A 13,920-nucleotide genomic window follows, 5' to 3' on the forward strand; every position below is an offset into this window, starting at 1 on the left:
TTATATCTGGGTGATGATTCCCTACTCAAGAGAGGCAGTATGGGGTAGTGTTCTATACTCAGTCATATCTGGATACTAGAATTGAGAAAGTTATTTAACATCTCTTAGCCTCAGCTTTTTTATCTCTATAGTGGGAATAATAATAATAAGGTATGCCTTACCTTCCTCAGGAGGCTATCATAAGGAAAGTGATTTGCAGACTTGAGGGCATATATTATTTTTATACTAATGGAATTGTTACATGCAGATTTGTATCAAAAAGCTACTAATAGCTCTTTTATATTTTAATATTCAAATTTATATATAATAAAATTTAATTTAAATTTAATTTAAAATAATAACTAACATTTATATAGTGCTTATTTATGTGCCAGCCATTGTGCTAAATATTTTATAAATATTATTTCATTTAATCCTCAACAAAAACCTGAGAGATAGCTGCTCTTATTACCTCCCTTTTTCAGATGAAAAAACTGAGGCAAATAGAGGTGATGTGACTTAAGTGAGACACTGCTAGTAATATCTGAGACTGGATATGAACTCGGAACTTCCCGACTCCAGGCCCAGTATTCTATCTACTGTGCTACCTAATTTTACTCATAGCTAGGATAAAACTTAGAGATCACTTAGAGAACTTAGAGATTCAAGAGAGAGGAAAGGACTTGTCCATACTATGACACAAAATCAGTGCCTGAATTGATACCAGAACTCTTTCCCTTATTGTCTATATCAGGAGTTCTTACTTTAGGAACATTTTTTAATATTTTATTAAATGGATTTCATTACATAGGTTTCTTTTGTTAATTTATGTTGTCACCTCCTAATAGAAAGTTTGTTCCAGCAGGGCAGGGAATTGCTTTTTATTTTTGTCTTTGTATCCCTAGCACCTAGTCAGCACTTAACAAATGCTTGTTAGATTGAATTGGATCTGTGTCTTGTTTCTCAACCCAGTGCTCCCTGCCCCACCATCATTTCCAGTTTTTATTACAAATCAAGATAAGTGCTTGCATAAGTCACAAGTAGTAATTTCGCAGGGCATTATTGCATCCTTTGCAATTGTGATTTGGCTTGTTAAGTGTTCAGGGTGTAATGTTTTATCATTTTGTGTTGAAGTGATTCAAAAATTTCAAATGTTTGTAGGGCTTACCTACATCTACTACTTAGTTTTGCCACTAGAAACAAATGATCAATGTGAAAGATACAATCTTAACAAAGGAAAACAAATCAGAGACATGGCCTGGACCTGTGATTTCATTGGTATAAAGAACTCCCTGATGAAAAAAATCCTTTCTATTTATTCAGAGCAGCACCCTCCTAGCAATTAGTATTGAAGAATTTCTGAGAGCAGTGATTTCTAGAGAGAGGGCTGTGAAATGACAGCAAGGAATTTATGATGACACATTTAAGAGAAAGGAAAGAAAGGTTACTTCCCAACCCCCTTAGTTAAGCCAATCTTGGGACTTATGTCTAATATAATCATGCCTTTTACTCATTAAAGGTCAATGCTTTCTTAACCCATCCCCTCTTTGCAAGTTCCCAACTTTCCCTATTTTGTTGTAGGTTTTAGTTTCTTGGTAATTCCCTCCTAGCATAATAGCAGCAGGGCAGGAACCACTGAGAAAATCTGCCTTCAGCCACAAATGACCATAAAGATTTTTTTTTAATTGAATTGGGGTGGGGGCAAGACCAAAAATATTTTGATGATCACTGGGATGATCACAAGGGCATTGAAGGTAATGCAATCAAGATGTGCTAGAGATGAACCTTAAACTTGAGTCCTTCTTCCTGGTTCTGAGGATGATTCTCTACCCACTATTTATCCACATTCCATCCTTAAACAAACAAATTAATAGTCAAACACAAATGAATAGAGAATTTATCTCTGACTTTTTCACTCATTCCTAAAGAACAGAGAAAGAGAGAAGGGGCAAGGAGGGAAGAGAAATAGGGAGCCTTTTGGGACAGCTGGGGAATCCTAAGATCCTAGCTCTTGAGTGAGAACAGATCTAAGAGACCATCTAGCCCTTTTGACAAATCTGTGTTTTCATTCGATGAATAAATTTGATTTCTCATTTGACAAATAAATAAACAGGCTCGGGGAGGCTAGGTAGCATAAAAATAGGGCCTGACACACAGGAGACACTTAATAAATGTTTACTGAATTGAATTGAAAGTCCAGGGTCACACAGGTAAGTAAGTGTGAGAAGTGGGATTTGAATCCAGATTCTCTGACTTCAGAGCCCTCTTTAAGCCTATCTAGTTTCATTAGAAGAATGTTACTAAATGACCCAATTAATTCTCTTCCTTTCATAAGCAGAGCTTGTCCTATGACACAACACCCTGTCTCCTCCAGTAGCCACACTTTCTCAGGTGCCAGACTTGTCTCTATTTTTTGTCTCCAGGGTCAAAGTCATAATCTCAGACATGGAAATAGTGAAGCTGACATGGCTGTGACAGATAGCACACCCAGGGAAATGAACTTGAGAGTTCTAGTGAGGGCTTCTTAATCATTGCAGCAAACAGGTGAGCATTTCTCCTACATCCCAGAGACTATTACCATCAGGCAATAACCCATGCAGAGCTCAGCCCAAATGTGAATCCTTACCTGCAGGGGGGGGAGGGCAGCAGGGTTCAGGGAGGCAGAGTGGGATCTTGGATGGACTTTTGGGATGGCCTACCTTATTACTGTTGGGGTGATCTCTGCGCAGAAGAAAACGCTGAGACTTCCCACAGCGTGTGAGGCGAACATACCCACAATGGAAAACGTGGTAGAGAATTTCTCTCTGACTTTTTCACTCATTCCTGAAGAACAGAGAAAGTGAGAAGGGAAGAGAGAGTAGTGAAGGTAAGGAACCAAGATGGGAAAGGGGGGGGGGGAATTGGGAAGTAGGAGGGAAAAAAGGCAGCAGGGCAGGATAGGAATAGAGAAAGGTTCTTCTAATGGATGACCTTTCCCACTCTATTAAGAAACAAAGGCTAGTTTCCTATAAGCCCAATAAAACCTCAGGGAATTATGAGATCAGATGCCTCTGAGAGGTAGGTTTCATCACCCCTTTAGGATAGATAACTAAGCTTCCTTTGTGTGTCAAGAACTCACAGAGCTGTTGCAAATGACAAGAGCACCCCTTATGAAAGACGTAATTATAGTAGTGATTGAAGTGTTATTGTGATTTTATGATAGGGAAACGACTTTCCTTAAAATTTTTTCCACTCAATTTTTTTTTTTTTTTTAATCTGGAAAGAATGGCTTCTGAATCCCCCTCCCTTTTTTTTTTTTTTCTTTTTGGAAGCTGGCTTGAACAGGCTAACACAAGGGCATCTCAATCCTTGTAATTAAAGAAAATGAAAATTCAAGTTCTCTCAATATGATACAGAAATTCTCCTTTTCCAAATGTTATCCAAAAGGATGTTTGGTTCAGGAAGAGAACTGCTGAAATGCGAAGCATTTTGGAAGATGAGCTTGGGAATTTTAACCAGAAACCCATCTCATGATAAATCCAGAATAAAGCCAGTATACATCCATGCTTCTGGGGTTCATGTGCTAAGGAACTCTTGATACTGCTAGGAGGTGAGGCTCAGGATTTACAGCTTATATGAAAATGGTAAAGAACTCCCAGAGGCATCCAGTTCGAACGGGGTAAGATCAGGGATGTCTAACTGGAAGCAGGGGGACTCAATGCAGTTATACTGCATCACTGATCCCGACAAGCTGGGGCAAGCACTGACAATTTCCCTAGGCAACATAGCTGGCAAGGCCTCCAAAGCCTTCCATGGTATTAGAACTTCCCGGGTCTCTCTGCCCATGAGACAAACTGCACTCACGCTCATTCCAAAGGCTGGGGTTGGTAATCATTGCCAAGGGAAGAGGTGAAAGGATACATGCTAAGCTGGACGAAAATTAGAAATAATAAATAGCCATTTCTGGTGAAAGGAAAGATAGCAGGAAGGTGTAGAAGAATGCAAATAGTATTTCCCAACCTGTGGCAACCTTCATCTGCAACACTTGGATAGGTGAGGAGGGAAAATCAAGTGTAAAAAAGATCAATGAATTTTATGAATCTTGAGAAAAATGCCCATTTGTAGATAGCAGAAAGATGTTGATGTAGGTTCATGGCACAAGGAGGTAAATGCTTACCTGAGCCTGGATGTTGGCTGTATTTTCCAATCACTGGATCCAAGAAAATAAACGTTACCACAGTAAAAGATGAAGTCACAGGGAAAAAAAAAAAAGCAAAGAAAATAAGCATGTTAATGATGGGCTCATTGCTTATTTCCATGTGATTTATTTACAGATACACTTCATTTCCTATCCTAGTCACTACTGTGCTGGAAGAACCTCTCTTCAGAGTCTGTATGACACACAGCATGAGCATCTTGCCAGCCCAGATCTGAGCCAGAGGCCAGAATCATAATGAGATGCAGAGAATGAATGCGGAGCGATAACAAGTTGCAGGGCATTGAGAATTAGCACTTGGACTATACAAAGATTTCTTTGTTGGGAAAGAAAGGACAGAAAAAAAAGGGGGGGGGAATACAGTGGTTTCCAACTCATTTTTTTTTTTTTTAAAGGAGTTTGGAGAGAAAAATGAACCGTTCAAAACAATCATCCCAGAAGGTATTCACTTCAAATCAAGAAATGAGCCTTTACAGCATATAAACATTATTCAAAAACTGTTCTTGGCCTGTGTTCAAGAGAAGCATCAAGTGCTTTGAGGACCAGGCCAGGCAGACAGCATTTTTTGTGAGCTCATTACTTACGCAATAGCATGTCATTTGACAAAGCTACTGGGAAAGTCTAAACCAGAGGTCAGAATAGAGAGTCTGGGATGCCTCAAAAGGCAATCTCCCATCCCTCCAAAGTCCCTGGCTCACTGCCTTTCTTGATGGAACTCATTCCTAAATCTCCCAATGAACTTGGAATTAGTCCTTTCACTCCTTGGCCCTGGTGAAGGCTCAAGACACTCCATCACAGAGAATTAATTGTTTATTCCTTTTTGTTTCTCAGTGATAGCTTAACACCCTCCCCCACCACCAGCCCAATCAACATTTTATCTCTTAGCCCAACAGGGAAAGTCTGAGTAAGATAAGTTAAACAAAACATCCTCATGTTTGAAATGAGCTATTTTGTCAAAACTTTCAGGAGTACCAAATGCAGGAGATTTCAGTCCTTTTTGCTTGTTTCTTTTTTCATGTAGGTCTTGAGAACAAGAGTAAAATTCAAGACTGCTGTTGGGTTTCTTTTTTTAATCTTCAGTACAATGCTGTGGAAAGTATTCTATTTCTGTTGAAGGGAATTTCACACAGTGTTGTCCCTAGATCAAGGGACGACTTTGGGCAATTGAACCATCTCCCCTTGGACCTGGCACCTCATCTGTGAAATTGGGGAGTGGCTCTCTGATCCTCTCCCAGCTCTGACATACTCTACAATTATATAGTGAAGATAGTAAAATCCAAACAGTTCCCTTTGGTTTCCCTTGTGTCGATGGGGAAAATTCAACTGCCCCATAGTGAACTGAGCTCTTATCTCACCGTATCTGGTTCTTTAGATACCAAAACAGTTTAGCTGGTCCATTCATTCATGCATCCTTTTCTCTGGGTCTGCCAAAGGGGCAGCCAACCAATGGATATTTTCACCCATGAGTGACAGAAGTGGACCTTTGTCCTTTCAGAACCTGTTTTTAATGATAAGACTAAATGCCTTCTCCACTTCTGTGTGCAATTTTTTCTAGTTTTTGAGAAATTCCACAATTCAAATAAAAAGCAGAATTGGGAAGTGTCTGTTGGAATTCAAGACAGATCTTCCATGTAAAGAGTTGTCTAAAAATATGTAAATGCTCTGACCTCTTTCTCTCCTGCCCACCTAATTTCATATACAAAAATGCATGATCTGTTCTTCTTCATAGGGTAGCCAGTGCTTACTTATTACAAGCTGGCCCCACAAGGACTCAGAGACCCTCTCATCTCACTTAATAACAGTGTAGCCAGAAAGGTCTTAAGAAGGCTTCAATAACTGTTTCCTCCTCACGGGGTAGAAAAAAGAGCCCAATAAAATCAGTTGTCATAAATGTTCTTAATTAAAGCTTTTTAACGCCCTTGTACCAAAAAAGCATTTTTTTTTCTTGAGCTAATGAATTTGGAATAACAGCCTCTATTTTTGAGTTCTCTTCTTTTCCTCAGACTCCGCCACAATCCTGGGCAGAATATACACAAAGAACCCTCTAAATGTGAGCTGTTATTTATGGGCTCCTTTTTTTTTTGGTAGTCTATTTGTTATACTGCTTCCCCTCTGTCCCCCGTCCTTAAGGCCATGGGTACTTAGGAGTTGAGTTGATTCAGTTTGTTGCAAGGGAGATGATGGGACAAGAGGGCCCTGACCTTGAGCCTAGCCTCCAATCCCCAGCCCATGTCCCCCACTTACGGTTGAGAAGGCCAAGCTGCAAAAGGGAGGCCAGGGCTGTGAGGATCATGAACAGCAGCAGTCCGCCCCTGCGGCCCAGGAACCTGACCACCAAACACATGGCCAGGCAGGAAGCTAAGGCTATGCCCGCCGTGGTGTAATAGTCAGCGTAGAAATTCGTGAGTAGGGGCAACTCATGGCCCATCATGCTCCTAGCAAAGCAGTGGTGGATCCCAAACCCAGTCAGCCTAAAAAAGACATACACAAAAAAAGTGGCAGGTCAGAGAGCCAGCAGAAGGTGAGGACAAATGCACTGACCACCAGTCCTGATAAGATATCATGGCAATCACGAGGTTACAGTCTCTAGGTGAGCAGAACTGTGAGAATATTGTGCTCAGTAACAACATAGTGTGATGATCTGCTATAAAAGACTTAGCTCTTCTCAGCAATACAGTGAACCAATTTAGTTCCAAAAGATGGAAAATGCAGAGAAAGAATTATGGAGACCAAATGCAGATCACAGCTTACTATTTTTATTCTTTTTTTCTTTTCCATGGTCCCCCCCCCCACTTTTTTTTGTTTCTTTTTTTCACAACATGACTAATGTGGAAATTTTTAATATGCTTGTACAGGTATGACCTATATCATATTGGAGAGGGAAGGAAAAAATTTAGAACTCAAAATCTTATAAAAGTGAATGTGGAAAACTAAAAAATCTAAAAATAAATAAAAATAAACCTAAAAGAGGGAAAAACCGCAAATAGTCACTGGATCTCAGCTTCTGTTTTCTACCTATTTTGGGATGAGGGGAGAGAAAGTACAAAACAACACAAGAGTGAGATTTAAGAGACCTGAAATCTGGCTTTGACTATGTCTTACCAGAGTGATGATCTTGGGCAAATGACCTCAAATGCCTAAACCTCTGTTTCCTTATCTGTAAAGGGGGCTTGGATGAAATTATTCTAAAGATTCCTTCCAGACTTTAACTTTGATCCTACTTGCAAGATGAAGCCTTTTAATCATTTTAGGAATCAAATCAAATCAAACACACAAATAACACTGGATTCATGCTGTTTCTTGAACAAAACATGTCATCATCCAGCTGTGAGCATTTTCATTGGTTGTCCCCTTTGCCTGAAATATTTTACCTCCTAGAATACCTCTGGCTTGGCTGGCTTCCTCCAAGTACCAGCTAAAATTTCACCTTCTATAGAAAGCCTTTCCCAATCCTTGTTAATTGTTGTGACTTCCATCAGTAGATAATTTCCATTTTATCCTGTATATAACTTGTTTTCACATATCTGTTTGAATGTTTTTTCAGAGTCTTTCCTTGGATCTCACAGTACTTAATATATACTAGGTGCTTAATAAATGTTGAGTGATTGACTTAAATAAAGCTTCCCCCTGCTCTAACAAAGTATTTTTTCTCAAGCTATTGAATTTGGACTAACAGCCTCTATATCTGAGTTCTCTTCTTCAGACCCTGCCACAATCCTGAGCACAATGTATATTATAAACCCTTTAAATGTGAGCTGCTATTTATTTGATGGGGTTCCTTTTTTTGGTAATATTGCTGTCTGTTATATTGGCTCCCCTCTGCCCCAGGTCCTTATGGGCCTTGGGATTTAGGAGTTGAGTTGATTCGTCACTGCTCTATATTTAAGTTTTCCTTAGTGCCTGAAGTAAGGAGATGACATGGGATACCTTGACTATTGAGGTGAATACCTGATATGCCATGTTAAGGAGGATGTCTTGCTTTACTGATCATTACCCATTAAAAAGCCCTCATCAAGGGCAGAGCCTGTTTTATTTTTTGTTCTCGAATCCCTAGCACTTAGTAATATATGGCATGCAGAAAGTGCTTAATAAATGCTCATTTCCTGGTTGGAATTATTTGGAAATTCTCTATGAAGGAGAGAAAAAAAAAATGCTGGCTTTAGAACTAAAAATTTAAAATTTAAAAAATTTAAAACTAAAAATTACTAAAAATTCAAGTACCAGAGAGAAACTGGAATGTGGATTGATGATAGATGGTGATCCCATTTATACCCCAGGGCCAGCACTCATTGCCCTTGCTACTGATTCAATGATTCCCCATAGTGTGTGTGTATCCAGGTCAATATGTAGAGAGTATATTCTAATTGGGTGCAGTGCCACTGGTAGATGAAGCCAGAGGAGAAGGATGTGGGAGGGAAGAAGGAAAGGAGAGAGGGAGCCTGGACACATAAGATGGAGGTCACGTTGCTTACTTCCCATAGTAGTGCTCTGCTGACTCCATGCTGTCCAGTTACAGATAGGAAGCACACTCTCCCTTAATCTGTCTGTGACAGTTTGGCAGCAGCTTAAGGACAATTTGGTTTTAGAAATGAAAAAAGAAAACCCCAGAGGAATCATGCATTTGGCCAATGGTCAGATTGGCTGCCTTAAGATGGAGTCAACAACCTAAGTAAGGGCTGAATGTGTGTAAGAACTAGTTGAAATATGGAATGATAATATACCAAAATGTATCCTAACCATCAGGGCAGCAGAACACCCCTCCCTGTAGCTACAAACAGTTAGGTTTGGTGCCTGACTGAATGATGCCATAAATCACCTTAACCAATTTAAATTCTAAAATGCCACTGGAGGAGAAAGATGATCTATAGATCATTTTTAGGTCTTTTTATTTTCCCTGAGTACTTCAACTATCAGACCTAAAGCTGTTTTGGACACTAGTAAAAAATAACAGCACTATTGTAAGGTCATGACGTTATTTCAGGATTAGTTCAAATACTGTCTTTCCTGACACCATCTATGTGACTCTGAGCTCTGGGCCTAAAGTCAAGATCCAATTTCAAATACAGCTTCAGATACTTAGTATCTGCATGACCTTGGACAAATCACTTAATTCTGCCTACCTCAATTTCCTCAGTTATGAAATGAGGAAAATAATAGCAGCACCTACCTTGCAGAGTTGTAAGGACCAATGAAATAATATTGTAATGCACTTTTCCTTCCTTCCCTTCCTCTCTCCCTTCTTCCCCTTCCTTCCTTTCTTTTCCCTCCCTCCATACCTCTGTCCTTTCTTTCCTTCCATCCTTCCTTCCCTCTTTCCTTTTGTTTCCCCTTTCCTTCCCTCTTTTCCATTCTTCCTTTTTTCTCTCCTTCCTCCTTCCCTCCCTTTTTTCTTCCCTTCTTCCCTACTTCCTTACTTTCTTCTCTCCTTCTTCCCTTCCCTACTTCCTTTCTTCTTTCCTTCTTCCTTCCTCCCTTATCTTCTCCCCTTCCTTCCTATTTTCTTTCTTCCTGCCTTCCTTTCTATCTTCTTCCTTTCCTTCCGTCCTGCCTTCCTTCCCCACCTCATTCTTCCAAGGGCTTCAGGAAATCCTTTAACACAGAAGTTTTTAACCTTTTTATGTAAGGGTTAACTCTGTGATATAGTGAGGCAATTAGGTGGTAAAGTAGATGACCTGAATTCAAATTCAACCTCATACTCTTAATAGCTTGTGAGCAAGTCACTTTTGTTTGCCTTAGTTTCCTCAACTGTTAAATGAGCATATATTTTACCTCCCAGGGTAACTTATGAGGATATTTGAGGTTATTAAGAGGATAAAATGAGGTTAATACTTGGAAAGCAATTAGCATAGTGACTGGCATATAGTAAGTGCTTAATAAATGCTTCTTTTCCTTCATAAATTTTTTTGGCATCTGGTAAAGCCTATGTACTGCTCACAATAGTGTTTTTAAATGTGTGATATATACAAAATTATATGAAGACAATTATATGATTATATCAAAACATTTATAGAATAAATTCATGCCCCAATTTCTGCCAAAGTTCTTACATTGTCCTTCTCTTACATTGGGGAGCAAGTACCTAGCAAGTTCTATGCTTCATGAAATCACAATGTGAAGTCCAAAAACAGTCAAAGTAACTGAGCAGCCCAATGACTCCTTTTAAAAATCCATGCAATGTCATCTATTTTTGTCTTTGGACACTTCTGCTTGATCTTTCTAACTTGGAGATAATCCCAAACCTACCCTTTGCCCTGTATTTCAACACGTATGAACAAAAGCAATAACATGCCCGCCTGACCTAGACCTCTTGATTCTCCTGGGTTCAGGTTCCATGCCTTTGAACCCTGGTGCCTAGGGTCAAATCCCAAGGTAAAGCTTCTTTTTCTTTTGGGCATTCTGAAGGAAATAAATATAATGACACATAGACACCTGAAATCAGTTCAAAAGGCCAGTGCTGCTGAGTTTCCTGAGTTGCTCAGTATATATTACCAGGTTACAATGACAAGAAATTAGGATTCAGAGTTGGAGGTCCTACATCCGATTATTACCCCGGATCCTTGCTCCCTGTGGGACCTTGTCACTTCATCCTTTTGGGCTTCAGCTTGTTATCTGTCAAATGGGGAGGGGTTCAGACTAGATGACCTCAAAGGTCCCTTTGTGGTTAAATCTGACCCATGGCTTAGCACCGTGTGGTTATCATGACAGTAATATTTTTAACTGATGATTTTCTTAGCTCTGGGGAAAATGCTGCATTTATGAGGGCTTAATAGAATTAAAATTCCAGCCTGGTGATTCAAAAGAGAATGATATCATCCTCTATAATGGTCAAAGCTGACTAATAAACTGAAATTAAAAAAAAATTCATATACAGGGTGTTACTCAAGAGAATAAATCAATCAACAATGGTTTATTCAGCTCCTACTATGTGCTAGGCACTGTGGATGAAAATATAAAGACTGAATAAACTTCTTGATTTAAAAAAAAACAAAACTTAAATTCTAACAGGGCAAAGCAGTGAGGATGCCTGAGAATAAAATTAAAAAAAAACAACTGAATAATTACAATTACATACATGGTGGTTTGAAGGGAAAGTACTTAGTTGAGAAGATCAGGAAAATCTTTGTAGATAGATGGCAGTGTATGAGCTAGTCTTGAAGGAAGAAAAGAATACTATAGCTGTTTTTGTGGTGGCAAAGAATTGCAAGTTGAAGAAATACCCATCAATTGGAGAAATGGCTGAATAAGCTGTGCTATACGAATGTAATGGAACATTATTATGCAATAAGAAATGATGAACAGGCAGATTTTAGAACAACCTGGAAAGATTTACATGAACTGATGCTGAATGAAATAAGCAGAACCAGGAGAACATTGTACAAAGTAACAACAACATTGTATGATGATCAACTATAATCCAAAACAATTCCAAAAGAGGTGGAATGGAAAATGCCATTCACATTCAGAGAAAGAACTATAGAAACTGAATGCAAATTGAAGCATACTATTTTCACTTTTTAAAAATTTGCTTTTTGTTTTATCTTTCTCGTGGTTTTCCCCTTCTGTTCTGATTCCTTTTTTACAACATGACGAATATGGAATTTAACATGGTTGTTTAAAAAAAAAAAAAAAAAAAAAAAAAAAGGATGCTATGAAAGACAGGAGAAAGGAAGGAGAGTACAATCTAAACATGGGGGACAGCAGGGTAAAGGACCAGAGATCGAATATTGGATGTCTGATATGTGGAACAGAGAGACCAGTATGGCCAGATCTCAGGATAGAGAAAGGAAAGTAATATCTAGTGAAACCAAAAAGATATGTTGAGATCAGGCTGTAAAGTACTTAAAAAGCTAAATGAAGGAATTTTTGTTTGATTAGAGGCAACAGGAAGCCTCGAGTTTAGGGTTATGCTCAAATGTGAATCTTTGAATCCAGTAACAGTAAACCATTGCAGGATTTCCTCTTACTTGTCCTGATCAGGAAAGAGTTAAAAACAACAACAGACAACAGATTGTATCAGAAGACTTAAGTTCTGGTTCCAGATCTTTCCAAAAATTATCCTTGTGACTTTGGGCAAAACAACTACTCTCTGGTTAGATTAGATACTTCCTGACTCTGACATTAGCAAAAATTATTACAGTACTTTCAATTTTTTGAAGCACTGTATGTATTATTATTCTCATAATAATCCTATGAGGCAGGGGCTATAATTATCCCCCTTTTGCAGGTGAGGAAACTGAGATCAAGACTTGACTACACAGCTAGTATTTAAGGCAGGATCTGAACTCAGGTTCTTCTCTTCTTTGGAGTTCCAGATCCACCTTAGGAGAACTGCCTAAAACCAAATCTTTTATCAATTCTTTTCTTCCTTCCTTTCTTTCTAAATATTTTTTTTATTTCATCCTTTAGAAGTTAAATGACTCGACTAAGGTCATATGGTCAGGATGGTCTAGAAGCAGGGCTTGAATCTTTGTTTCTTGGAAGTGAGTTTTTTTATCCATTACTTCTTCCTCCCATCAGTTCTTACTTGCTACCTGTATAGCTTTGTCACTTCAACATTTTAGGTCTCAGTTCCAGATCTGTTACTAGAGACTTCAACTAGAATAACCTTGAAAATTTTTTCTTGTTCTAAATCTATGAAACTACATTTCTTAGCATATGTTGTATTACTGTAGTTGTATTTTTAATCGATGGTTGTTCTCTTAGGCCTGGGGAAATGGCACTATATTTATTCTATTTCAATAAATCAATCTTGGAGAAGCCAATAGTAAAGTAGGCAAGTACCACATAATTTTCTAATGCTTAACTCCTTCCTTGCCCCTATGGGAACAAGAACACAGGGATTTCTTTTTCTATATTCTGATTTAAACCCTAGAGAAAGCTGAATACCTGGTCTTTGCACACAAATGTCTACTCTCAGAAATGATAAGAATAAATATACAGCCACCGGTTCCTGAAGAGCTTTGGGAGGCACAAATACCGGGTCTCTGAGTGTGCAATATGCAGAATCATTGCCAGTGTTCTGAAAACTCATCCATATCCATCTAGCCAGCCAGCTTTCATCATCCAAGCTGTATTTTCTCATGATTTCCCTCTGGTGTTTCAGGGAAATCAAAAAGCTTTTCTTCAGACCTTGAAATATATCAAGGTCAACAGCTTGATTTCCTAGTAGTCAGTCAAAGGATAGTTCTTGCTCACAAATAGCTGACAGTCTAAAAGGAGAGACACTATCTAAACAATAATGAACCAAATGAGCTACATACAGGATAAATTGGAAATAATTAACAGAAAGAAGGTATTTGAATCAAGAAGGGGGATGTAAGCTGGGACTTGAAGAAAGCCAGGGGAGAAAGGAGAAGGGAATGAGGAGGGAGAGCATTCTAGATATGGGGACAGCCAGAGAAAATGGGGGGAGTTGAGAGATGACTTTATGTAAGGACTGGCCAGGAGGCCAATGTTACTGGATTTTAGAGTATATGGGGAGAGTATAAGGTGTAACAACACCGGAAAGGTGAGGAGTGAGCCAATTCTGAAAGGCTTTGAAGGCCAAACAGAGGATTTAATATTTGATCTTGGAAGTGACTGGAAGCCCCGGAGTTCACTGAGCATGAGAGTGATGAGGTCAGATCTACACTTTAGGAAGATCACTTGGACAGCTGAATGGAGGATGGACTGGGGGATCTCCCCACCAACTCCCAGCACAACTCTGACCAAATGAAACTTTCCATTTAGGAAATATTAAGCAGGCC

The 13,920-nt window shown here is 39.0% G+C and overlaps 1 protein-coding gene across 1 annotated transcript in view; it reads right to left on the reverse strand.

Moving 5' to 3' along the window:
- SLC22A23 (solute carrier family 22 member 23) overlaps window positions 1–13,920 on the reverse strand; it is a 269,428-nt gene that overhangs the window by 13,098 nt on the left and 242,410 nt on the right. Inside the window, exons 7-9 of the mRNA XM_074270687.1 lie at window positions 6,419–6,645; window positions 4,136–4,168; window positions 2,679–2,802 (exon numbers count right to left, since the gene is read on the reverse strand). Of these exons, the coding sequence (XP_074126788.1) occupies window positions 2,679–2,802; window positions 4,136–4,168; window positions 6,419–6,645 (384 nt within the window). The remainder of the gene's footprint in view (window positions 1–2,678; window positions 2,803–4,135; window positions 4,169–6,418; window positions 6,646–13,920) is intronic.

Source organism: Sminthopsis crassicaudata, chromosome 1 (assembly GCF_048593235.1).
Source record: "Sminthopsis crassicaudata isolate SCR6 chromosome 1, ASM4859323v1, whole genome shotgun sequence".
In the NCBI taxonomy this organism is placed as follows: domain Eukaryota; kingdom Metazoa; phylum Chordata; class Mammalia; order Dasyuromorphia; family Dasyuridae; genus Sminthopsis; species Sminthopsis crassicaudata.